General features: G+C 45.6%; 2 protein-coding genes and 1 long non-coding RNA gene across 10 annotated transcripts in view; 2 read left to right on the top strand and 1 right to left on the bottom strand.

Annotated features, from left to right (window-relative positions):
• Window positions 1-2,682: 2,682 nt before the first annotated feature.
• LOC113995841 (TAR DNA binding protein) lies at window positions 2,683-7,677 on the bottom strand. 2 transcript variants are annotated; one of them, XM_027736328.2, is made up of 6 exons: window positions 7,598-7,677; window positions 6,948-7,205; window positions 6,074-6,237; window positions 5,634-5,774; window positions 4,959-5,129; window positions 2,683-4,602 (listed from the first exon to the last, which is right to left on the bottom strand). In XM_027736328.2, the coding sequence occupies exons 2-6, from the start codon at window positions 7,183-7,185 to the stop codon at window positions 4,072-4,074; spliced, it is 1,245 nt and encodes a 414-aa protein (XP_027592129.1). In that variant the 5' UTR covers window positions 7,186-7,205; window positions 7,598-7,677; the 3' UTR covers window positions 2,683-4,071. The 2 variants fall into 2 exon arrangements, with proteins under 2 accessions (XP_027592129.1, XP_027592131.1); XM_027736330.2 differs by having other exon boundaries at window positions 4,959-5,126.
• A 530-nt stretch (window positions 7,678-8,207) lies between these two features.
• LOC113995839 lies at window positions 8,208-17,785 on the top strand. Of its 3 annotated transcripts, XR_005565476.1 has the most exons (9): window positions 8,210-8,246; window positions 8,651-8,773; window positions 12,225-12,318; window positions 12,446-12,512; window positions 14,735-14,880; window positions 14,985-15,091; window positions 16,500-16,607; window positions 16,733-16,874; window positions 17,725-17,785. It is a non-coding gene; the product is annotated as an uncharacterized LOC113995839 (long non-coding RNA). The 3 variants fall into 3 exon arrangements; XR_003543549.2 differs by lacking the exon at window positions 17,725-17,785 and having other exon boundaries at window positions 16,733-16,944; XR_005565477.1 differs by lacking the exons at window positions 8,651-8,773; window positions 17,725-17,785 and having other exon boundaries at window positions 8,208-8,246; window positions 16,733-16,944.
• A 3,271-nt stretch (window positions 17,786-21,056) lies between these two features.
• Window positions 21,057-26,058, top strand: part of CASZ1 (castor zinc finger 1) — a 274,581-nt gene continuing 269,579 nt past the window's right edge. For all 5 annotated transcript variants that reach the window (XM_039386351.1, XM_039386353.1, XM_039386350.1 and 2 more), the window contains exon 1: window positions 21,057-21,562. The gene's annotated coding sequence lies outside the window, so the exon portion shown is untranslated. The remainder of the gene's footprint in view (window positions 21,563-26,058) is intronic.

Raw genomic sequence — 26,058 nt, 5'->3', positions numbered from 1 at the left:
CCCCATGGTGTGACTGTAATAACTAATACTGACCTTAGATTTGTTAAACCATTTACTATTTTACATGCCTTGGTCTTTCCTGAGTCTCCCCAGCACAGCCAGCATTGCAGATTAATGCCCTAAACTCAGTTCAGTTCTCCTTTACTCCAGCTCTTTTGGAGAATGCAGTTTCATAATTAACTAAATTGTTGCTTTTAAATTGCTTGGCATTGTTTCTGACAGGAAGATTTCTGAACCACACTCTAGCAGTACTTGTGAGGGGAAAAGCCACTGCATTCCCTCGCTGCACAGTACAGGGTTGGGGAATTTTGTTTTTTAATGCCTGAACTGCTACATTAATTACACTGTAAAATTAGTCAAGATCCAAGACTGAGTTTTGGGAGAAACATTTTACAATGTAATAGCATAATTGTCGCTCTTATCTTTTAGATTAGAATATCCATATATTCCAATTACCTTAATTTACATTCAGAACAAATGCATTTCCTTCTCCATGCCCAAATTCCTCAGCAATGCTGTCTCTCTTGATTACAGAACTTTTCCAAGGGATGCACTACTAATGAAAATTGTATTCTAAATCAAATATTCATTTGCAAGCAATTTTACCATTCCAAAACAATCTAGGAATTACATTTAGAATCATTAACTTAATTTAATCCGTATAAGCACAATAATTCAGTGTTCAGATCTCAAACTGTTAAACAGCTCTGGCTGCCTTTGTTGTCTTGCACTTTGTGGAGCAAGGGGAGCCTGGAGAGTTTCCCTGGCAAGTGGTGTAATTACAGGGAAAGGAGGATCAGGAGGATCAGCTGTGTGTGACAACAGCTCTAACAGCTGCTCGTGGTGTAGCTGATCAAAGAAACCCCTCAGCTTCGAGCAGGACATTGGAGATTTTGAGCAAACACTATGAAGAAGGCCAGACAAAAATAATTCCTGAAGGTTATAAAAATGATCTTGTCCACTTTGATCATGGTATTGGTTAGAGTGGAGCAGGCAGTCCCAATTAGTCCCACTCTTACACCTGCTTGTTTACCAGGAGAAGATGGATCTCAGGTGACAGCAGGTGAGGGGGAGGGCAGAACAGCTGCAACAGATTCTCAGAATTAATTAAAAGCAAGGTCAGAAAAAAAATGTTTATAAAATGTTTAAAAATGTTTAAATAAATAGTTTAAAAAAATTATATAGCCCCCTTACAATATAAACTTTCTCTTCCTTGTATCTCACATTCTTTCATTAATATTTCACTTTCTAGAACAATATCATTGAAAATGAAGTATCTTTAAAAAAATCAAGACTCGAAACACTTCAATGTATTTTCAATCATAGTTTATTTACTTATAAACACTAGAATATGCAAAGCAGTTAAAAAATGCTACTGAAACTTGAAAATTACTCTAAAATTTTTGGGTATTTTGTTTGAAGGTCAAGGAAGGCTAAAATGATTAGCAAAGACTACTCAATGCTGCCAACCAGCCACTTAAAACCTAAGCCTGAACAATTTAAACAGAATTAAAACCATGCTAATTACAAAAACTTACCAAGAAGTTCCTTGCAGGGGGTCACAGTTAGTCTTTGGAGGTCCAAGAATACCATTTTTAAGTGTTACTCAGCAGAAGTAGCTGGTAATAGTGCAAGTGCTAAAATGCAAAATTCACAGATGGGACAGAGTTTGGAGATTATTCCGACTTAGGTGCAGGAAAAAAAAATGTAAGCAACTTTTTGCAGTGGAATATGAACAAAGGTGTAGGATTACTTCTCAGCCTGAGTGTTTAGAAACCCTCTTTAAACCAAGTACATCGAGATACAGCTGATTTTTTCATACTGCAGGTGGAAAACTCAGCCGTGCACTTTTGTCTGCTGTTTAGGTGCTCTGCCCTTCACAAGCCTCAGTAGGATACACAGTAATGAAGATCTCACTTGAAAAGTTATATAGGTTAAAAACTGTGTAAATATCCCAATTCAGACTGTTCACAGCTCCAGCACAGGATTACGGTGCACAGAACAACAGGGATCAGTGGGTTTCAAGCCCAAGTAGGTGAAACAATTCCTCAAGCTCCTACCACCAGTGGAACTTCCCTTCCACCAGTTTCTGCTCAAACATCCTGCCCTTCCTTAAGAAGCTGCCCCTTATGTGACACCTGTCATAAACTTAAGTTTTTCAGACTCAGAATTTATCAGCCTGTTTATATTTACTGGTGCTTTATTCGCTGGAAGGTCTTTCCTGACTAGTTTCACCAGGAGTTAATAGTGTTCTTCTGGGCTGGAAGTGTGGCAGGAGCCTGTTTCCCATGAGTGGGCTGGTCTAAAAACAAGTTAAACACATCCATCCCCAAAGGAGGTGCTGTGGACAGCAAGTGTCTGTCTCCCCCAACCCCCTCCTGATGAGGAACTCCGACTCCTAACCGAACAAGTCCCGTTCCTTGGCACAGATGGAATCTGGAGGGAGCTGCTTACCAGTCTAGGTGCGGGCTCCCCAAGGTGTGGGACCTGGATTTTAGATCTATGGCACTGCACAGTGCAAGGGTACAGTGGCTTAGAGGTGTGGCGGTGGCTCCTTTAGAACCTGCTTATCTGAAACAAACCGAGTGACTGCAAAAAGCTTTACAGAAGTTCATCTCAAAAGGGTAAAATTAATTAACTGCTATGAATTCTTTGCATTCAGGGCTGCAAAACAAAGACACATATTACTTAAATCAGTTTTATTTAAGAATTTCCTACAGTGACAAATCTTATAAAAAGCATCCAAACACGAAACTGCAGCAAACAGCATTCTTATGGATATCTTACAGACAGTGGAACTTCCACCCTGGAGAGGCACACTGAGCTCTAGTGATCTCTGCTACAAGAGCTACTGCAAAGCACACCACAAGCTCAATGTTCTCATCACAAACCCCATCGTCTTCAAGTCACATTACCACACTTACAGATCATTAACAGAAAAAAAACACACACCATACAGCATTCACAGCAGTTGACATAAGGGAAAAGAAATACAAATATTCCATTTCACATAACACATTCAACTAATTGATTAACTAGGTAGAGAACCCACTTAAAGTCTTCCACATGTGGATGTCCTTTGAATGCAATAAACACTCGTACTTTATTTGCTATCATTGCTCTCCGCACACTCTCTCACCAAAGCCACAGGATTGAGAGACATCTCGCCAAGTCAAATAAAATCCCATTACTGCACCACCAGGTCTCTGCATGCGCTCGCTCCTTTATCTCGCACATACCAGCCCTCTCATGCCTCGGCACCACCACCAATCCCACACAAGGTTTCAAAAGTTCAAACAGCCTTCTGGTTCCATCTCACAGCCTTGCGTTCACAGCGTTGATACGACTCCATGAAATAAAGAGTAGCGGATAAAAATGGAACACCCACCGTCTAAGACGCAGCATGTGCGGTGTGATGAAGTATTCTTGGATGAGAAAGCATGTAGACAGAAGTATTCCTAAGGCAGAATATTTACAGCACTGCTTTCAATGAAGTGCTTCTTCCATACACATTTGAAATGAGATGAACTGCGGAGATTAAATGAAGCCTTCATATCGTACTTTAGTATGGAGGGGAGACAGTGTTAAACAAAAACACAAAACAAAAACGACACTGTGTTGTCCAACGGGGCACTTGGAGAGTCTTATGGTGGGATCAAATTAAAAACAAGAGGGAGAGAATGCTGTTTCTGACCAATGGTTCCATTTTGAACATGCAAAGAATTCAGGTAGCCAGGAAACAAGGGATAAAGTATTACAGGAGAAACCTTTCCTATCGACTGTAGTGTTAGTTCACCTGTCGGGCAAACAGCAGTCCACTTCCAAACATTCAGAATTCCAACTAGATATGTAACAAAACTTAGAAAATTCCTTTTACCTTTCTTTTCTTTTTCTTTTTTTTTTCTTTTTTTTTTTTAAAAAAAGAAAAATGTCAAAAATACTGCTGAATATACTGCACACTGAACAAATTGATTTGGAAAACTTTAGTATATATGTAATTTACAGTATACTTACCATGAGTTAGAAAAATTTGATTTCCCACCATAGAGTCAGTATCAGAGCCCACTGCGTCTACATCCCCCAGCCTGAGGACTTGGAATCCATGCTGGAGCCAAAGCCTCCGTTAAACCCGCTGCTGGAGCCCGCGTTGGAGGCCGAGCCCCAGCCTATGGCTGCCCCCGAGTTGGACCCTCCATACGAGTTGTTGCCTGAGCTAAAGCCCTGGTTCTGCTCCCGCTGCATGTTGCCTTGGGGCTGGTTGTTCCCCGAGGGCCCCGACTGGTTCTGCTGGCTGGCCAACATGCCCATCATGCCCCAGCTGCTCTGCAGGGCCGCCTGCGCCGCTGCCATCATGGCAGGGTTGATGCTAAAGGCCCCGAAGTTCATCCCCCCACCCATGTTGCTGCCCTGGTTGTTGCCCAGTCCTCCCCCGCCTCCTCTGCTGTTGCCAAACCCCCCCTGGTTCCCAAAGCCTCCCGGGTTACCACCAAATCTTCCACCTCTCTCTAACTGTCTATTGCTATTATGCTTAGGTTCAGCATTGGATATATGTACGCTGATTCCTTTAATGATCAAGTCCTCTCCACAAAGAGACTGGGCAACCTATAAGAAATAAGGGATTGATTAAATGTATGTTAGACGTCTTTTTTTTAGATGTTAGTAGTACAAGACAAAACATCCCCCATGACTCTGAGCAGATATTTAACCTGCAAAGGAAGCACAGGCATGTACTTAATCCGATCTGAAGTGTTTTATCTTTGCATTCACCACTACGCTAGCTGCAGTATAAAAAGCTGCCTGGAAATGTAACCTCAGTCCATTCAATAAATCAGATCAAGCTAACACCACTGGAATCCTCAGGACAGTGGACAAGTAAGTGTTTCATGTGTAGTTCCAGAAATGATACTTTATCAAGCTACTGAAATGCAGGCTAAATATGAAGTTAAAATATGACTTACCTGGTCATCTGCAAACGTAACAAAAGCAAAAGCCCGGAAGGGCTTAGGAATGAAGACATCTACCACTTCCCCATACTGGGCAAAGAACTGTCGGAGTTCATCTGCCGTCATGTCCTCGGTGCAGCGCCCCACAAACACCTTCCTGCTGCGCAAAGGCTCGTCGGGACTCTGCTGCAGAGATGGGAAGGACAAAAACATCACAACCACCCTGCAGAACTGAGTTATAGGATGATGAGGGCCCCCCTCAATCTGGCCTGTTCTGCGGGCTGAAGATCAAGAAAGTTTGAGATTGTAAAAGGAGTTTAAAAAATAAATGGAATTCTATTCCAAGAACGTGCCTGCAGCCACAAGAAAACGAGCAACACACAGGGACAGTGACAAGGCCACTGCAGAAGGACACTTTTTTGGTAATAACTGCTTATAGAGACACTGGAAGCTACAGGTTCAGTTCTGCACTCAAAGACTCATTCTGCTCTTCCCTAGATTAGTTATTCCAGCTGCTTTATTCTGCACTTATTCATGCAGCAGACAAGTTAGGCAGGTACTGCTGGACATTAAACACACTATTTCCAGATTTTCATCACTGCCTCACATAACCAGCTATTTTCCCAACTCACCCACCTCCTCCCTCTTTTCTTTCAGCACCAATGAAAGCAGCAGTAAAACCCAAAGTACCTTAGAGTTGGGGAGTTTACAGTCACACCACCTGCCATCGATCATGTGCCGCTGTGACATCACCTTCACTTGGGTTTCGTAATCCGTGAACCGAACAAACCCAAACCCTTTGGAGTGGCCTGTTTTAATGTCCTTCTTAACCTAAGGGCAAAAAACAAAACCACAAGTCACCACGAGGATGAAGTGCATTGTTACTGAAGGAATTTAGTGAAGATCTCTTTTGGGAGTTCTTATAAATACTGCTATCACAGCAATATCTAATTCCTTAACATCTCCCTCAAAAATTAATAACAGGCTCATGGAACAAAACACACCCTTAGGAAGAGACATAGCTTCTGATCTTCCCCAAGTTTACATGGCTCTATTGTTTCTGCTTGCTTTCTCAGGAGCCTGACTTCTACCCAATGTCCCTCTTTGCTTGAGCTGCAAAAGGATTTTACCTGCACCATCAGAACTTCTCCAAAGGTACTGAAATATTCCTTTAAGTCTTGTTCAGTGGTTTTCCAGGGAAGACCCAAGACTATTAAATCTGAAGTCTTCTGTACTGCTCGTTTCACTTTCACAGCTGATGATGCATCAGTTTCATCCATTTTTCTCTTATTATCTGAATATAAAAAAGTACATTAGACATTATCCTCAAATCTGGAAACCGATCCATTGATTATGAACTGCACGGTATAAAATCATAAACTCTGATGGGAAAGAGTACAGACTACAAGAGACACATGCCAGCTGTTAGGAGCCTATTGTAAAATATCTGAATGCCCTGGACCAAAGCCAGTCCACACTGAAGTCCCCCTCCAAAATGCAATTTGACCCAGTTAGCTCTGCATTAGTTTACTTAAATATCATCCAGCAACGTTCACAGGCCTATAACAAGGTGGAGAAGACAGGAAGTTTTAACAAGAATATTGCATTAGTGATTTATTTGCTTCCCCTTTTTTTCCAAAGGGGTGGGGCAGGATGGTCTGACTTCTCTTTTCCTGATAACTTTTAAATGGTACTTCTGACCAAACCAGGCTTGAGAAGTGCCTGTGAGTACAGAGGTCCCATTAGACCACGGCCTCTGAAGGTCTAGATGAGGTTGTGGACCCTTCAAAGATAACACAAGACTTTGTCATTAAAGTGTTCGTTTGGGTAAAGTCTTAAAAACTTACTGGGGTCAAATCTACTCGGCAGGACAGACATATACATAAATCGCTGATCCCTATGAATCAGAGGGTTCAACAGGAACAGTGTTGCCACGTTAGCTCAGCAGTGACTCACGCAGAACACTGCAACCTCGTACAAAGAACCGACGGAACGAGCACAGACCTTTGGGATAGTTGACGACGTAGACGAGGTTCCCCCAGCCGGCCTCGGGGGCGTGCAGGATGCCCTCGACCAGCCGGACCCCCCGCATGCACTGTGACACCGGGTTCCTGTAGCGGAGCCCGCACGCCCCGGGGAACTGCGCCGTCACCGTGGACAGCAGCACCGTGCCGTCGTCCTCCGACGGGATCTCGATGGGCTCATCGTTCTCGTCCTCCGTCACCCGGATATACTCCGACATCCTCGCTGGACGCTATTGAACTGCACAGGGGGAAAGCAGCGTGAGCGACCACCCTGTGCCCCCCGGCTCGGCTTTCGTCTCCCTCGCCCCGAGGCACCGCTGTGTTTATTACACAGCGGGGGACACCGAAACGCGCCGTTCACTGACACACTGACACCGAAGCCTCCGGCCCTGCCGGACCGACACACGGACCGACACCTCGGGCCGTCCCGGAGCTACGGAGGGACCGAAGCGACGGGTCCCCGAGCACGGCGGGAGGGTGCCACCGGCTCCCGCCGCGGGGCCTGCTCGGCACAGCCCCTCTGGGCCCCGCCGCCTGCCAGGCCCGCCCAAGCCTGCCCCCTCCGTGCGCGGCTCCGCCCGCCCCAGCCCCGCGGGCAGCCCGGTCCCACCGGCCCCGCGCTCCGCTCACCGGCCAGGGAAGGGAACGGCGTCCCCGGAGCCCCTCAGTGCCCGCTCAATGCCCGCTCCGCCCGCCGCGCTCCGCCGGCGCCGCACAAAATGGCGGCCGCGGCCCCTCCGCGGCCGGGCCGGGCCCGGGCCGAACCATTCCCGGCGGCCGGAGGGGGAGGTTGCGGCGGGGCCCTGCGGCCGCGAGGCCGCACGGAGCAACGACTGTGCCCCAGCGCGTCCCGCTCGCTTCCAGTCGGAGCTCGGCCGGTGCCTCCCGGCACCAGAGGCGATGGCCGAGGAAGCTCCCCGAGCCCCGCTCCCCCCGGCGCGGGGCCGGTGGTGCGGTCCTGCCCGCGTCTGCGCGAGCGCGGGAGCTGCCGGGAGCCGGCGGCGCGCGGGCCGTGAGGGAGGGACGGGACGGGAGCGGGACCGGCGGGGAGACCCTCGGCACTGAGCGGCTGTGCCTCGCTCCCACCGCGCTGCCAGAGCTCCTGACTGAAAAAAAAAACAACCCCAACTCGGTCACTTGGTCTGTTCAGCGTGGAGGAGACTGAGGGGAGACCTCACTGGGGTCTTCAACATCCTCGTGCGGTGCCGCACCATCTCTGCTCTGTGTGAGCAGTGACAGGACCCAGGGAACGGCTGGAGCTGTGTCACGGCAGGGTCAGGTTGGATCTCAGGAGAAGGTTCTTCCCCCAGAGGGTGGTCGGGCACTGAACAGGCTCCTCAGGGCCGTGGTCACGGCCCCAAGGCTGCCAGAGCTCCAGGAGGGTTTGGACAATGCTCTCAGGACAGGGTGGAGTGTTGGGGTGTCTGTGCAGGGCCAGGAATTGGACGGGATGATCCTGGTGGGTCCCTTGCAACTCGGGATATTCTGTGATTTGCAGCAAAAAAACCCAAAACACCACGAGAGTAAAAACAACCCCCCCAGACTCTTCTAAGGCCTAAGCAGTGCTTCCAGGGAAGATGAGGGGCCTCCATCCCTAGGGAGAATTCATCTGAGGTGTACCCAGGGCTCTTCCAGTCGGGCAGGAGGAGACTCCTGGTGCACTTCAAGATCCCTTTTTCACAGAACAGGACAGGAGTGTTGGAGATGCTGAGCACAGCAATCGTTTGGAATCAACCTCGCCCTGGTGGTGCCTGTGTTTAAACCCCTAAGTTGGAGCAGGACTCAGACCCTCCCACTGACAGACAGGTACGAGAGATCCTGGCTGAGGCGTGTTGGCACTTAAACAGAACCATTCTGATCCAGCCTACCTCCATCTGCACATCTGCAGACATTCCCTGAGGATTTGGGGAAGAACTCGATTAACCAGGCTGACTAATGCAGAGTTTCATGGTAGCTCAGGTCTGTGTCTCATATTTGCTGTCTGATGCCGTCCCCAACAACTGGTTCATCGCTCAGAACCAATGTCTTCATTGATCCCGCCAGATATTTGGGGGTTTTTATGTGCCTTTCCCCCTCTTACTGCCCTGCTCACTGAGCTTGCATAAAGCAACTTTGTAGGATTGCTAGAAGTTAAAAAAAGCTAGTAATTCTAGCCCTGTCCTTTAATACCCAGTAAATGTTTGCCATAACACAGCTTAATCCTCTCTAAACCCAATCTCCACTTACTTGAGTGGAAGACTTAATGGTTATAGCTCACTGTACACTATTATAAACTTCTGAACTCCAGAGGCATTGTGGCTTAGGGAGTCCTGTTCCTACTGACACTTAAAAAGAAGAAGTGCAGAAGAGCCCGTCTACACAGGTTTTCCTGAGCTGCAGTCACAAGAAGGACAAGCCTGTGTGAAAGAAAACCACATGGAGGGGAGAAACATCGCTCACAGGAACATGGTATTTTCCACCTGGTTTAGTCCCTTTTACAAGGTTAATCATCAGCTTTCAGCAGCATCACCCTCTAGATAAACACCCCACTTTTTTTACTTTGCAGTGATAATACTATAAACCGATACATTATTAACTGTTCTACAGTTTTAATCTGACATTTTCCATCTGGATAATTGCCATTCCACATCTCCAAGTTATTTTATTCTGATACTTTACTAATGAGCTTATCTGGTCCATCAGTCACAGTCACATTAGTCTCCAGTCACACCAGAGACATCTGTAACACAATCAGTGTTTATTACAAGATCCATATGAACAGGAAGCCACACAGGGTTGGCATTAGCAGAGCTGTGAAGCCCTGCCATCATCATCATAGACAAAAAGTGCACTGCAGAGCTTCAGCCAGTTCAGCAGCTTAATCTGTGGTCTGTACCACACTGTTATAAGGAAAATAATTCTACCACCTTTTTCCCCTCCTCATCTGCCCCTTTGTGGCACTCATCCAGTCTGTGTTCCCAGTGCCCATCTAGCTTGACTTTCTTTGCACTGGTCTCCTAAAAAGAAGTAAAAGTAAGCCTTATTAGTAAGGAAAGAGGACCCTACTGCTAGGGAAGGCTAATCCAATCCCTTGCATTAATGTCTTCTGCTGAGTATTCAAGACTCCCACTTCAGATTTCTTCAGGTGTGAAAACTGGCTCCCAGCACCACTGAACCCCAGCCCATCTATCCCTGTGTGACTTTACACTCAGCCTTATCACTTAATTACCATTTTTCAACAGAGTTCTGAGAGGACCTGACTAGACACAGGCTGAGAGATAAGCTAATGCTCGAGGGAGGCGTTCTCCTGAAATTCCTACATTTTCTAGTGACCCACAATACACATCCCAAAGCCAGTCCCGGTGTTGCCAAGTCAGCACGGAGGCAGCGAGCGCTGTTTGAACACGCTGTGAGGACGGAGCGGTAATTGCAGCATGTCAACATTACCTGCTGCACCATTTCCACTCAGAGTTAGTTTAGCAATCACCCTATTGAAGAGGCAGTCGTGGCACTGAGCCAGAGTGACCTTCATCTCACACAGCATCTGGTGGTAATTGCACTAATGAGCAGAGTAAGCACCAGCCCTGAACTAGATTTCATGCAGGTAAGAGCTTGGCGAGAGCAGGGAGCTCTGTGCTGGCTGTGAAACAGGCAGGGGGAGAAGGGCAATTATCCACAACAGAGACTCCTGCCCCAAGAGCTTCTTCCTCACTTTTGGCAACAAACAAGCTTAGAATTGAACAAATGTTACTCTCCATTTTCTGCAAGAACTGGGATTCTCGCAGCACTTTTGTTCTGTTATTTTGCATTATGATTAGGTTGAAGTTAAGCAATTAGCAGTGGTATTGCTCTTGAAGTAACTACACCAGCGGGCACAGTGCTAGTTAATTCACCAGCTCCCTCTCCCTGGCAATTCCAGGGCCCATGGGTGCAGACAGATGCAATACGTGGTACTAGCCATCATGTATATTGACTTAAGTGTGCCCACAGGCACAAACCAAAGTGCAATACAATAACTATTTGCTGCTCTAGGTTAACTGTGCTCAGGGGTGCAAGCAAACTCGGTGTAATGATCAGCTGTTCACCCTCCCAAAAGCACTTGGGATGAAAAACAGCAGCAGTGGGCAACTAAATATAAGCTCCTGATAAAAAAAAAAGCATCACACAACCATGGGTACTGAAAAACATGAAGTGGCTGAGACTATTCCTGACCATGTAAAAAGCAGGAGAATTTAATGAATAATGGCCTGTCAGTGTAGTCAGAATCCAGCCTGATTTTCTGATTTTGTCAATAGTTAATAATTCTGACCTTTCTCCCTTACTCAGTGGAAGTATTTCCCCCCCCCCCAACATCAAGTTTCTCAGAATAAAGCAGGAATATAAGGAGGAAGAACAATTTCTCCAGAAATACCTACCATAAATAGAGCTTTCCATTCACCAGCAAGTTACCAACATAAAAATTTACCAATAGCAAGCAGTCTATAAACAACCACCAGAGAAAAGCTTCACTTAAACAAAATAAGAAGCTTCCACCCACACAGAAGTACCTGGAAATATCATTTAGTTCTCACACCCCTCCTAATCTCCTTAGTTAAAGCAGCACCTAAGACTTCATTATAGCACCTAAAATATTTTAGGCAATTTTCCCATGATCCTATAAAGCCATGATTCCAACTATCTCATTTTCAACCCTGTTAAAGGAGCAGGGTTTCCACATTCCTTCTGCTTCGTATCCTTGTTTACTCGACTTTTCTAAAACTGATTAGAACAGGTGATGTGTGTTTTAATCTCTCAGCAGACACGATGAAAATCAGATTTTTACAAGTTTGGCTCTTGTAAAGACCTGAAAGGACCCAGTGGCCACCGGTCTGGGTCCTGAGAGCCCTAGTGTTAGGTGAGGCTGATTAAAGTGCATGTCACTGAAACATCTGGGATCAGCCATCCAGGGCTGGAGGTGTCCTGGCTGCTCCTTACTAAACCCAGTTCCACACACAAAGGATCAGCCTGCGAGAGAGCTCTGGGAGGAGCTAGAAATGTTCGGTGGTGACTGGAGACCCAAACGGTGCCAGTCGGCCTCTCTGAGCTCCGAAGCCCCTGCTGGCAGTGAGGTGCTCCTTCCTCCCTTTGTTTGCGAGCTGTGAGAGGGTTCAAAGCACAGCAGTGGGGGTTATCTGCCGGCTCCACCCTCTGCTTTGAGTGGTACCTGTGGGAACTGTCAAACGTTTGCATCTTGTATGCAGGGAATGCAAAATTCCCTTCGCTCTGTTTTGTTTGGCAGAGTCAGATCAACCCATCTGCGAGTCGGCTCCCTTGCCTTTCTGGAGCATCCAGCAGCAGAGCCTGGGAAGGATTTCTGCCTGTGATTCTCAGAGGTATCGAGTCCATTCCCAGAGCTCAGTTCCTGGTGAAGATGTGCCAGGCATCTTCCAAAGGAATTTGATGCCTCTTCCAGTGCATTGGGATTCAGAGATTTTCTTTTTTTTTTTTTTTTTTTTCTAGATGGTGTAGTAACCCCCATTGTGGAAGAGCATGAGCTTCCATCAGCACAGACTGGCATAAGCCAAAGGTTAAAATCCACAGACTGGGAACTGGTCTATAAAATTGCACGTGTTGGTGTGTGACAGACCCTAAATATTGAATACAAACTTTAGAATTTATATGAGGGGATGGAAATAGACTCCTTCAGAGGCAAAGCCACAGGTGGCTTGGGTAAGGTGTAGCAACTATTCCTGTAACACCTGGAAGAGTGTGAAGGACAACTTTGGCAGGATCTGTTCAAAAGCTGTTTAGTCTAGTTTTCCTTCTCTGTTTTCTTTATTTTCTCTCAAGGACAGGGGAGACAGTCTGAGTAGTGTTTTGCTGGTTTTGAATGATGCCCACTGAAGCAGGAGCTCAAGTATAGGACAAAGACTGTTTTTAAAACAGTTAGGCTTTACTGCCTGGTGATATTTTTTCGAAGTACATTTACTGAAGATTTATGTAAAATCTATCTTTTGTCTACTTAAAATATGTCAAATGGATGTACAGGGCAAAATTTAATGCATATGGGTTTTCATTATTTTAAATCATTTGCAATATAAATGATTTACTATGACATCAGACCTTTGTTCTTTGGCTGTCCACCATAAATTGAGGCCCACCCAAATTTCCAGTCTTAGCTATATTTCTGCATTCCCTCCCCCAGTATCTATAATCTCGGTTCTGTGATTCTTCATGTAAATGACTTTCAACAGGGAAAGGAAGGGAACACATAATTTGCCTTAATACAGGTAATTTTGAAAGAGGAGCAAGACCTTTACATGAGGAATAGTTGACAGCTGTGGAAAGGGGAGAACTAATGCTCGTAGAACTGAAAGTCATCCTTGATGAGAGTGGTGAGAGCTACTGATCACCCAAATGTGACCAAATGGACTTTTTGTGCACTTGAAACTGCCAGAGGTGATCGACTTCTATCTTTCTCTTTCTGAATTTTTTCATGTCTTTTTAGTGCCCTTACATTTATAATGCAATTAATTAATCAAACTCTGGCCAGTTAATGTTGCAGGCAACCACTTGGAAAACTGAGGTATTGGGGTAAGCCAGGCTCCCCAAGGTCATTCTGAAAGTCCACAGTGAAGAACTGGTGGCACCTGACACCCAGAACTGTGTTTTCATGACAGACTTGCTCCTAACAGCCATAAAAATCTTGAAACACCCAGACTTTTTGGAAGACCTTGTGGAAACTGCCTTCATTATTGTGTTTGCCAGTTGTCCTGTGACAGTTAATGGATACAGACCTTTGGACCCATCACAGCCTATATTTGAAGCCTTCCCAGCCCGGTAGTTACTGAAAATTGTTGCCACTGAACAGCTCTTTTGTGGCTACACTACAAGAATTAAACCCCTGACCTCAGTGCAGTTTCTCATTCACTGATGTCATCTCAAAACCTGCAGGACTGAGACTCTGCCGAGCCTCTGATTTCTACTCATGACACTGAGAGACAGTTCAGCCTGAACCAAACATCACATTTTTGCAAACCTACCACACCACATAACTCAGCCTTCACACAACCCCCTTCCTGCTCTGTTTTCACAGTTTCATGCATTATTGCTCATGCATGTGGTTTTAAGAATACATCCCAAATCTGACCTGCCTGAAGAATTGTAGCAATTCTGAGCAATATCATAAATTACAGCAGCATCCTAAGGGGAATCTTCCTGCTGACATCTGGGCTATCTGTGCGATCCTATCGCTGCAAGTGTGGCTGACAAGGCCCATTTCTCTCTCTTTGCTGCCTTTCCCACAGTGCTTGTGCTAAACCAAACACCAGCACTGCCAGCAATTTAACCCTGGAGTCAGAGCAGGGGCAGATGATGTGGTGGGCCTGCATGTCCTTGCCTTCATTCAAGCTTCCAGGGGCTCTGCCACAACGAGATCCAGTGAGAAAATCTCAGTGTGGTTCTGATTTATGTGCAAGAGTGCAGAGGAGAGCAAAAGCTTTTAGTATCTTGGGAAGCAGCTAGGGATTAAGGCCAAGGAAAGGACAGTCATGGCAATTACATCCTAAAAAAAGAAGACTCAAGTGGAAGTCCTGGCTCCTGAACTGTTTCTGGGCTGGCAAATGTTCACAGTCCTCTTGGCAGATCCTGCAGGGAGTTAATGGGCCCACTTAGACCCCCTCCCACACACCACGGCATCAGCTTGACTGTTTTGAGGGAGGCCTGGCTGTGATAATTCAGCATTTTGTCCTGAAATGAAATTAGGGAATGCGTTTTAATATTTTAAGATCTCTGATGCTTTCTTGTCAGGAATCTCCAGTGAACCCAACACTTCATTCCAGATGTGGCTGAGGGAAGAAAACGTTATGCAAAGTGCAAGGCTGACACCTGGAGGGACTGTGAGAGGCAGCCGGGGAGCCTGGAGCAGCCAGACATCCTGCAGCACACATGGCTGGGTGAGGAAAGCTCAGGGGGGTGGCAAGATCCCAGGATTTGGAACTGCTCTTTTCTACTGAAGGGGTGCTTTCAATATTCTCCCTCTCCCCTTTTGCTGTTTCAGATCTTCCATGTCTATTTTTAGGAGAAGAAACATAGAAGCTCTGACTGTGTCACCTAATTATTCACTTCCATGCTCAGGAATGTCTGGATCAAAACTTACCTTGCTCAGTAAGCTGCTACAAATAACACACAGTTGTATTTTCAATTGGTTGCTCTAATTTATTTGAATTGCTGGGTATCAGACTTCCTGCTGCTTTACCATTTGTGTAACTCTGTGTTGAGTTTCTGCAGCACAGACTTGCAGGGCAATTCCTGCTGTCAAAGCTGCAGCTGGAAGATTTGGCATTAGGTAGAGCTTGTTCTTTTCATGTCTGGTTCTGCCAGCACCCACGGTGAGGCTTTTCTTGAAGCTGATCCTAATCAAGGAATGCAAGGCAGCTTCTGGGACAAAGTCTTCATGCTTTTGGAAGTTTGCTTTCCAGCCTGGCAATCACCCATTCGCAGCACTTACTCAAACCTTTTCAGTAATCTCTCTTCTCTGCCAGGAATTGTCTCAGTATTAGTGAATGCTTGTTTTGCTTGATCTAATTTTAGCATATGTTAATAACGGAGTTATTTACTGTGCTGACATTACCATACATTTAGTGTCTCACGGACCCAAAGATTATATGTCCATTACATCTCTTTAATTCTCTTTGTCATTGCCAGCGTGGTTCCAATCATCATAAAATTTGCTTAGCAGTGAGTAGTTGTTTATGGAAATAGGAAAAATAAACCAAAAACCCCCACAACCAACAGTTCCTTTCGGAACTGTTTTCTGCACTTTTACTAACCCAGCTGCAGTGCAGCTCCCCGAGCCCCCACGTGTCCTCTCTGATGTACCTCAGTACTGACTGCACTGCTTTCCCCTCTAACCTCCCAAAGGATCGTGGACATTCAGTTCATCCTGATATAAACCACTCCATACATTCCCCACCCAAACCAGTTAAAGGATGAGCCATGAAAACACTGGGGAGCGGAAAAGAGGCACTTTGAGGGCTTCAGGAGCAGCACAAGATTTGGGGTGTGCTGGGGGTGCTGCTTTTCAGCCCAGACACCTGGAAGTCTAATTCCACCTCTGTGGTTACTGTTTCTTCAGTGCTTCTCATTAACTGCCATGACTAACGAGGCAGTAACACCTTTCTCCCCCCACCCCCCAAGAATATTGCCCATGCTGGGTTGTCAGTTATGCTGAATTACACTGGGTCCCTGCTTACTCAGTGATGTAGACAAATAACAATTCAAGATCAAGGGTGAACCCTGGCCACTAAACTTGTTTCACTTGTGACTCATTCCAGACTTAAAAACCTGGCTCTTGCTGACATTTTATTAACCCAATTTGTCATCCTCCTAACCCCCATTATCCAACCCAGGCAGATTATTTACTTTGAAAAGATGTGCAGATAGCTTCCATGCGAATCCTAAGTAGATCCAGGTGCCACAGCTAGATTCCAGAGGGAGTTACAGTCATGAGAGACATGTGCTGGTAAAATAACTTCTAGATGCTTCCAAACTCAGTGACATTCTCCCTGTTTAGATTTTGTCTGGACTCTCCTTCCTGCAAAGCAGCCTGGCACCAGCATGGTGAAGTGCCCAAGTCCATACCTTCAGGGCTGTGTGTGTGTTCCCAAAGAGATCAGCAAAGGTAAAATTAGACATATACTAAGGTTGAGCACATCCTAAAATATACTCCTGCTTTGGAGTTGGAATCTCTGGCTACCCCCTACTAAGATAGTCCCTTTGAATCTTTGCATTTATCCCAAAATAAAGCATTCAAGTCAAGAATTAGCTTGCTGCCTTCCAGAGAATTCATCATTTCCAGTTTGCAAGCTTGAAGAGAGAAATCCAGGAAGCATCAATAAATCTCCTTTGACAGTGGAGTAAAGAGCTGCAAAAGGAGTAACCTGTCAAGGTAATGTGACTTAATTTCTCAGAGAAAGATCCATTTTTATAAATGAAATAAAAATGCCAGCAAAGTCAAATAGCAGGAAGTGTCACACTTGATTGTCTCTCAGTAGGACAGAAATTAAATAAAAAGAAGGCAAGGTAAACGACAGGGTTTTACATTTAGCAAGGGAAGTAATAACATAGAATAATAACATCCACTGAGAATCTATGCACAGCAACCCGGGTATGACAAAGGTGTGTGTTCCCACAGAAACATTTATTTAATGTGCACATTTTCCCTTGGACAAAAGGCAGGTTGAGCGCCGGGAGCTGAGGGGTGGTGGAGATGCTGGGATCGGACGTGCGGGGGCAGCCTTACCTGCGGATTGTCACGGCTCTAAAACACCGCGGCAGGGCCACTGCAGGCAGCTCGCTTTGGCCTCCCAACTTCCCAAGCTCTGGAGCTTTGCCCCTTTCCAAACAAGGGACCCATCCAGGCTTCCCAGGTTTCCTCATTCAAAGGGCGAGCGCTGTCCCTTTAAATAAGCGCCGAGATCTCAGCCCAAGCGGGGACTGGAGCCCAGGCTACCCACGGTTATGAAACCTCCCATTCAGAGCTCGGGGGCTGCTGCTGCACTCCGAGGTTAATAATCAGTTTTAATATTCACTTAGGGGGCTGTAAAAAAAGAATGAAAATTTCCTAATTTGAAAATGGACTTGATTGGCAGCTTTATTATCTCTGTAAGGTGCGTGGCATTCCACACAATCAAGTCGTTTTTTTAAATAATCTCACTGCTTAAGTCGTACACGCTGCTAATTGCATTTTAATAAGTCTCTTTAAAATCTTTCCATATTTTTTAATATCCTAATATTAGATAAGTGATTGCTGGGGACACTGGAGGGCACTGAAGTTTATAGAAAGAGGAACACCATAATGAAGCTTTATTGGGGTGGCATCACCAAACAATTGCTGTGATAGCAACACTCCCAAGCTTGGAAAAGTGCCAGGCATTCCCCCCCTGGAACTGACTCAGGCAGTAGCCTCTCTGGCTCAGGACTGACGCAGAAAATGGATGCTTTCTGGCTCATAAAATGGCCTCTTTCCGGCTTGGAAGTGACTGAGGAACTGTCCACTTTGGATTTGGAAAGGACTTGGGAACTGGGTTTTTCTCCATTGAACACTGACTTTGAAACACACTTTTGTTTTGCTTGGTTCTGGCTTGAAACTATAAAAGTTGTTGGTGTTTTTGGTTTTTTGTTGGGTTTTTTTTAAAATTGGGTCAGGATTAGGCAGAAAGAAAGAAGATTGTTTTGCCAGCTCTATACAGTAGCAGATGATGTGAAAGGCTTCAGTGGAATTAGAAAACCAAGGCTGCAAGTAGAATAGATGAACTTTCCATCTCAAAGATCAAACCCAGTGAAGATGAGAGAATATTTGGGAGAAAATGTACTTTGGTGTGGGGTTATGGAGTGTCTGTGTCTCACACAGGGGACAGAGTATTATCCAAGAACACCAGTACAGACTCAATCACTCTAAAGCTAAAAAAACCCAAACAAATAAAATAAACCACCAAAGAAATCAGACAATAGTGGGGCTGAACTGACAAGCTCCAGTTTCAAGCACCCAGAACTACAGAATATTTCCAGCTCAGGTCCAACCAGGATCCTGTGTGTGCATCCACAGGGTGAGCTGTCCCAGCAGTTACAACCCAGTGGTGCAGGAAGGTGCCCCACGACATTCCATGTGCAGAGTCCAACGTTTTCTATTGGAAGTCTGTCTTTAGATAAAGTGCTGTCTTCTCTATATATTTGTTTTCTCTATGTATTTAAGTTGTGTTTCTTCAAATTATCTGTTGGGCAACTAACGCCACTTTCAATGTAATTTAACATCATCATCCATGAGTGGGAAATATAATCCCAAATTAGTGTGTAACTGGCTTCTAGGGAACTTGACTGGGATAAAAGGACTTTTTTTTTTTTGCCCAAACTGCATGGCAGTGCCAAATTTTACATTATATTGCATTTTGTCCTCTGCAATTCGTGCACTGGGACCTGAGATCAGAAAGTTATTTTGAGAACAGTAATGACTTTAATGTATTGCCTGCTTTTATATGTTTTTTTTCTCCAAGTCTTGTCTTCTGAAATCATACTATAATAAATCACAGTGTCAGTTTTGGTTTAAAAAAAAATCAAGCTTCTGCCAGTTCAGTATTTAGTAAAGAAAAACAGAAAAAAATGTGATATCTTCTTAAAGACTCAAAACTTAGGAAAGAAATACAGAGAATCTATAATTGATTTTTTTTTCCCTTTCAAGTCTGATAATATTTAAGTAAAGTTGCTTTTGGAACCTAACTGTAACTTTTAATACTTGAAATGGACAATACTGATATAAACATCTTGCATTAGTTTGTTTGAAAGTGAGCCATTTTCTGACTAACTGAAGATCTGTTTGTCTATCCATGTGTTTCTTCTGCACATCATCAGAGAATCCTTGGACTCAGTCCATCGTATCTGTAGGTCTGACCTTATTCCCACTGAAACCCAAAGGAGTTCTGTCACTAACTCTCAGTTAAAAATGGATCAAGACCAATTTTGCTATATAGTATGAATAAGAATAATTTGTTAATACTAAATTTCTAATTACTAGTTGTGCATCTTTCTGGTTTTAAGGTGTATGAGGTGGCACTGTAAAGAAACCAATGTCTCTGGCATGAGCCATGAAGTAGAAAAGAGTTGTCAGTTTACAAAATTTCCTGTCTTCCTCTCTTCTTCTCCTCTTTTTTTTTTTTCCCCTTCTGGAAATCAGAGCAGAAGGTCTTGTTTCGCACTGACAGGCTGGGAGGCACATGTTCAGCGAACTTCTGCACAGGAAGTAAATGTCCAGGTCATATTTATCCCTTTTCATGTGGTTCTTTTAATCCCCCAGATTGGGTTTCAGAAGAGTTTTACAGTTTCAGTTTTACAAAGCGAACCTTCCTTTAATGTTGGCATTTTAAAGAAAAAGCTTCAGTCAAAACATGTGTGTTTTACATCAGCCAGATGTGACGTTTGGGGGAACAGGCCACAATGTGGCAGCCAGCTCCTCTGTGAGAGCTGACGGGGTCGGTGTTGGACATCAAATGGGAACTACTGGTCCCCGGCTGGGGGATCAGCCTCCTGGCTCTGTCACCCAGTGCAAAAAGTTATAAAAATAATAATAATTTTACAAAAAGTCCCCAAGAAAGTTGAAGATCAGAGCATGGCCAGCATTGCTATGACTTGCGCCCCAGTAACCCACATGGCCACATTACAGAGCACAGCCCTCCTGTGCACAGACCTGTACACCCAAAAATTTATTCTTGCCTAAAAATGGTTGAATTAAAACAAAGCAAGAGGTGTTAAGGGCAGCAGATGCACATTAAGGTGTCCAACACTGCACCAGCAGCCAGTGGCTACTCCAAAAATAAAACCTGATTCTGCACAACTTCCATGGAACATCCCTGTCCCTGTAATTTTCTCTTTCAAGGGTCTAACTTTTACCATTTTAATTTAAAAACAAATAATGAAACAGAATCAGAAATCTCTTAGCTTTCTCCAGGATTTACCTCACAACCGTGCCAGGTGAGGCAGGTCTCGTTTTCAGCTGGACCCTCTAAATTGAGGTCAGCTGTGACAGGGTGGGGACTTTTTTTTCCTGCCCCTAAAAGCCCTTCCTGGTAGTGTTTTGGGGGTATGGATGGAGTTTGCACTGGAGAGAAGGTTTCCAGCAGTCAGTGCTGTGGTTGTTGGGTCAGGGCTGCCTCAGGGCCTGTGTCTGGGGGAGGCTGAGGCTGGTTGAGGGGCCGCTGAGGCAGCCGCTGTTTCCCGCCATTTCCTGCCATTTTTGCCAGTCCGAGCAGCCACCGGTGCCTCAGCAGGAGCAGGTGTCGGTCTCCTGCCATGGCTGCCTTTTCTCCTGCTCTGTGCAGCAGCATCTGGCTGTGTCATCTACACAGAACTGTGCTGGTACCTCAGTACTGGGCACCGGGGCCACCATTTTGTGACTGTTGGAGCACCCTGAGTGGCCCCTCAGGGGTTGTTGCTGCTCTGGGCTGGGGCAGTTGAGGACGAGCTGAGGCGGTTGAGGAAAACCTGAAGGGGACCTGGGGCAGTTGAAGGTGACCTGAGGCGGCTGAGGAAGAACTGAGGAAGAGCTGGGGTGGCTGAGGAGGAGCTGAGGCAGTTGAGGACGAGCTGAGGCGGTTGAGGAAAACCTGAAGGGGACCTGGGGCAGTTGAAGGTGACCTGAGGCGGCTGAGGAAGAACTGAGGAAGAGCTGGGGTGGCTGAGGAGGAGCTGAGGCACCTGAGGAAAGGCTCAGGCAGCAAAGGAAGAGCTGAGGCAGAACTGAGGAATCTGAGGCCTAAAAATTCATCTTATCAGCGTGTGTGGCCTCCAGCCCCTTCAGACAGCAGGTGCCTCACCCCCTGCCCCCGCCTCACAGGTGTCCGCCATTCCCTGGCAGGAGACCCCTGAGGGAACACCTTCAGGAGGCAGCCCATGGGAAGCCCACCACAGCATCACTTTGGGACAACCTGAGGAGAAACTTCTTCCAGAGACACCACTGCTGGTGTCACACTGCACTGGTGACATCTGGGAGATATTTGGCTGCTACCAAGGACTGTGTGGCACTGGCAACCATTCCAGGAGCCCTGGGAGAGCAGCTCTGTGTCTCTGCTCCTGCACCAGCAATGGGTGAGTATTTGCTCTATTTCCATCCCTATTTAAGCACCTTTTCTTGGTCAGTAAGCTGCAGGGCTGGCTTTTGAATCCTCTGGAATAACAGCTATGGTCTCTTGAGTTGACACCATTAATTTTTTCCCTTTAAGTTTTGTGTCAATCCAAGGTCACTGGCCTCCAGGCCTGGGCTCTGCATTGATCTCCTTGAGGGATATAAATAGGTTTTCCACAGAGTTGCCTGCTTTCCTGACTGTAGCTAGGTATAGATTTTGTCTTTACTGTGGCTAAATGGTATGGTCAGATGGCTTGCAGTAAATTTGGCAGGGGGTTAATTTAGTGTCCTGGAGTCTATGTGACTGGATGGAGTGGGGTTGGAGTGAATTTGAAATAAGTATACTTTATAAGCTATCCTGCACAATATATCACTTCATAATATCCCTGAGAAGAGCCTATAAGACTGGCTTATTTGCTCATGAGGAGCTGGGTTGAGCAGGACCACGTCTGGGCATTGGGATTATCTGGATGGTGTACTTGGCTGGAGCAACTATCTGCCTCTCCTGGGAGCAGCAGAAATGCCATAAAAACAAGGAAAGCTGTGTAAATTATGTGCTTTTTGGACTGTCTGTGCCAAGGCTGAGGTGTCTTTTAGAGGATTTAGCAGGTATTTTATTTGGTGGAACCAGAGTTGGCTGGATTTGTGTAAGCATGCTACAAGTTTTTACTCAACTCATGTGCCCCCATTTCTCTTTGGCTGGTAAATGTCTTGATAGATAGCCCGAAGAAATCAACATAAACATACGTAGTTGTGTTTTGTCTTTTGAAGTGCATGAGTATCGAGAGCTTGATTGTTATTTGTCCTTGGGTGTTCCTCTTATCTCCACTCCAGATTTTTACATCTTGTTAATTGACATTGTTGCTATCAGGCTCTGCCTAGCATTTTTTAAGGCACTCCGGCAGAAGTTAAACTTGAGCTGATACAAGCAGCAGAGCTTTGTGAAGCTCTTTTTTGGAAGTACCAATTACCAGCAGTTTCCTCTGATATCACTTGTATATCTGGCTCTTTATCACCTCTGTAAATTGGTCCTGAAAACAGGGAACAGCAGGCTAAGCTTTTTTTCTGTCATCATCCTGTTAAAGCTAGGACATTCACTATGGGTAACTGGATTAACACCTGGCCAAATTCTTGTCTGAAAACTGCTCTAGCAGGGGACAGAAACAACCCCCAAAATATTATGATAGGAAATAGAATGATGACAACAAACAGTGACCCCCTTTCCAGACCACTTGTCCCTCATCCAGCAGGAAGACACCAACAGTGTCACTGCCCAGTGTAGAAGGAAGGGAAGGCAGCTTTCCCTCGTGCCTTCAGCTCACAGAATTTGTACAACTCGGAGGAAAGTCTAATGGATGTGGCAGAAATTTAGGAAATAAAGAATTAGTCCTGACTTTACCACATACTCTCTATGTGACTGGGTCCATTCCATTCAATTTGCCATTTGCCTTGCTTTCCTCTGCGGCAATCCTACAGTGCAGGGAGGTAATAGAAAAAAAATCCATCAGCAGCTGTGAGGCACTCGGCTGCTGTGGTCAGATAAGTACCACAGTGAAGGAAACTCCTCTAAGTATCTATTAAGGACAGCACTTCACAGGGCTCTTGCCCCTTCTATCCAAGGTGCACGAAGCATTCCATCAATGCTACTTGTACTCCTTCAATACCCCTGAGAAGCAACGCATTATAAATCCCATTTTACAGATGGGCGAACTGACTTTTCCCCAAGTCCCAGAGTGGTTCAGTGACAGAGCTGGGAATTGAACCATTAGACATTTCCCTCTTCATGACAGCTCTGTACAATCCCAGGACTCATTTATTTTCCCTATTAAAAAAGAAGTAAACAAGTATTTTCTTTCGGAGACCCACTGAGGATGGGGGATTGGGGAAAAAAATGGAAGTAAAATTAAAAATAAAATGACATAATTCCCTACTGGCCCGGAGTTGTCCAGTCTCCTTTACATTCACACTTCTCTTTGTTATGTTTCCTTGAAGTTGAACCTCCCTAGAGAAGGGAACCTCAGAGTTTCTGGTGCTGGGGAAGAAATGCTTCAAGAAAAAGAAAAATAATCGCAGCTGCAATGTTAAAAATAAGAAGCTAATCAAAGGCAGCCCATGTGGGCGCCACTTTCATCTCTCATCTTCAAAGAGGTGCAAACAAACATTGTCGGCGTGCCAAGCAGCAGCCTCAGCGCCTGATGATCCCATTACTCCTCCAGCGTCCACCCTCCCCTTCCATGCTGCTGAGCCTGTAGGCATGGGACTCCAGGATCTCTGCCAAGGTGGGAACCTCTAGTCACCAGAGGGGAAGCCACATATGGAATTCCTCTGTGGATCCAAATTATTTCATAACAAACATACTCGTGCCCTATAGATCATTCCTTGTACTGTTGCCTTTAGAGCCTTTCTAGTAACAATAATAGCATCTCTCGTTCCCTAAGATGCTGAAAAGACTCTAGATCAGAGGTTTTGTTCTGGTGTTTTGAGGGGTTTTGTTTTCCAAAGATTTGGCTATTTTTAAAAATAATATCCAGGCTCTGATGAAATCCAGATGCACTTAGTGCAGTAGAAGAATGTGAGTTAGTAGTTAAAGTGATGGCACTTGGGGAATTTGGGGGAATTTGCAGTGCTGAGTCTCCTCCCAGTGCTCTTGAGAACTTGCCTTGAAGTCAATGCACCAAATGAGTTTGTGCCTCAGTTTCCCTGACTTTACTTGCCTGGACACAGGCCTGGCTGTCCCTGCACACGCTGATGCCATCTGTATAATAAGTTACCCAGCTCTGTACAAACCAGTTTAAGTACCAAACCCAACGTATAAAGTGATGCTGTGCCTGACCTAATACCACTTAATGCACAACAGAGTCACCTTCAGTGTGGTAACACTGGGGCATTGCTCCTGCTCCCAGAATGAGGGCATGCAAAGAAAACCCGTGTCTCTGTTTCATGTGGTGCAGCATAAGATAGTCTAGCTTGGATTAAGGGGAAGAAGGATAAATAAGGTGATGGGACTGAACTTTTTTCCCCCAGTATGAGATTTTCAGTGGATAAGTGAGAGTGAAAAAAAGATAATTTGTTCTGTTTATATTGCCCTTCCTTGTTCAGTGCATGAGTGAAACATTAATCATGGATACTGCCCTCCTATGGAGAGGATCCTATGGAATGAGGATGCAAGAGACCAAATCAACTCCTGGGCTTTGCCACTGCTCTTGTGAGAACTCTTAGGCTGCTTCACCAGCTGCAAAACAATGATGTTTTAGATAAATGGCTCTGAAAGCTATAGATTAAAACAAATAGATATTATTTCTCAGAACTAAACTGCATCTTGATGCTGCCAGAATCTTGGCAGAGAAGATGCCTTTACCACCTTGTACCTATCTGGGGCTTTCCTGCTCTGTTAACATCATGAGCAACATTCCAGTAGCTGCAGGAACGGTTCACTGGGGCAGTCATCCACCCACAGAAGCTCTGTGGGGCCTGCCCTGTGTTCACAAGGAGACACTGGGAGATGGAGGGGTGGGAGTAGAATTGGATCCAGTTCGTCATAATGAGGAAAACCTGTCCCGGCCAGGAAAGGATTCAATTAGGAGGCCAGAGGAACATGGATGATAATACAGGGAGGGCACCAGGACATCTGGGGCTGCCACTGCTGGCAAGAATAAAGGTGCTTTGCATAAGAGCGGGATGCAATCACAGGGGAAGAGGAATCTGCTCCCAAGTAGCACTGATTCCCCCTCCCCTCTACAGTGCACAACAAGGTACAGATTAGACCATTACACCCAGGGGAAGCCACAGAGTCGCACTCTCTTTTTCATGGACAGTAGCAGGAAATCAGTGGATTGGAACCAAATGAGGAGCCTTACTCAAACCAGATGTGACCCCAGGGAGATCAGAAATGCTGAGATGTTTTTGCTTTGACATATCCGCCAGTGCTGAGGGTGGGGGAAGGCCGAGGGTGGCAGCAGCCGATTAGATGCTGCTGGATTGTATCACGCTGGTAAGAGACTGGCTGGGCTTCAACACAGAAAATGAGAGGAGACCACTCTGCTGCTACATAGTCAAAACCATGGATGTATCCCGAATTTAACTGGCTCATCACCTGCTTCAGCAGCAAGTCTTTGATCTGGGACCTTCACAGCCACCCTCTTGAGTTAACCACATCTGTAGGCTACAGCGTCTTGTGATCAAGCAAGATTAGCGAAGGCACCCTCTATTTCCACACAGCAGACTTCATAAAATAATTTGAGTCAGAATCAGGGGGAAATTAAAGCATAGAACTGTGGTGACATGTGCTGTGAAGTCCATTTTAAGTCCCAGCACCAAAACTACCACTGTCTGCATCTGGATCTTACCTTGGCTCTTCTGTGTCTAATTCTGACCTCCAACTTAATGGTAATTCATTTTCTAACCTCGGGAGACAGTGATGAGAGTAGCATTGAACTGGGTGGACATTTTGCTTAAAGAC

Source organism: Pipra filicauda, unplaced genomic scaffold (genome assembly GCF_003945595.2).
Source record: "Pipra filicauda isolate LSUMZ 115617 unplaced genomic scaffold, ASM394559v2 scaffold47_size6085603_pilon, whole genome shotgun sequence".
Taxonomy (NCBI): Eukaryota; Metazoa; Chordata; class Aves; order Passeriformes; family Pipridae; genus Pipra; species Pipra filicauda.
This window is presented reverse-complemented; position numbering and strand designations above follow the sequence as displayed.

What these genes read in the sequence shown, in the direction of transcription:
- LOC113995841 (XM_027736328.2), bottom strand. Translation starts at nt 7,185, where the DNA reads ATGTCGGAGTATATCCGGGTGACGGAGGACGAGAACGATGAGCCCATC. An exon ending in CGTCGTCAACTATCCCAAAG is followed by an intron (nt 6,238 to 6,947) that starts GTCTGTGCTCGT and finishes TTTTATATTCAG; the next exon opens with ATAATAAGAGAAAAATGGAT. An exon ending in GAGAAGTTCTGATGGTGCAG is followed by an intron (nt 5,775 to 6,073) that starts GTAAAATCCTTT and finishes TTTTGCCCTTAG; the next exon opens with GTTAAGAAGGACATTAAAAC.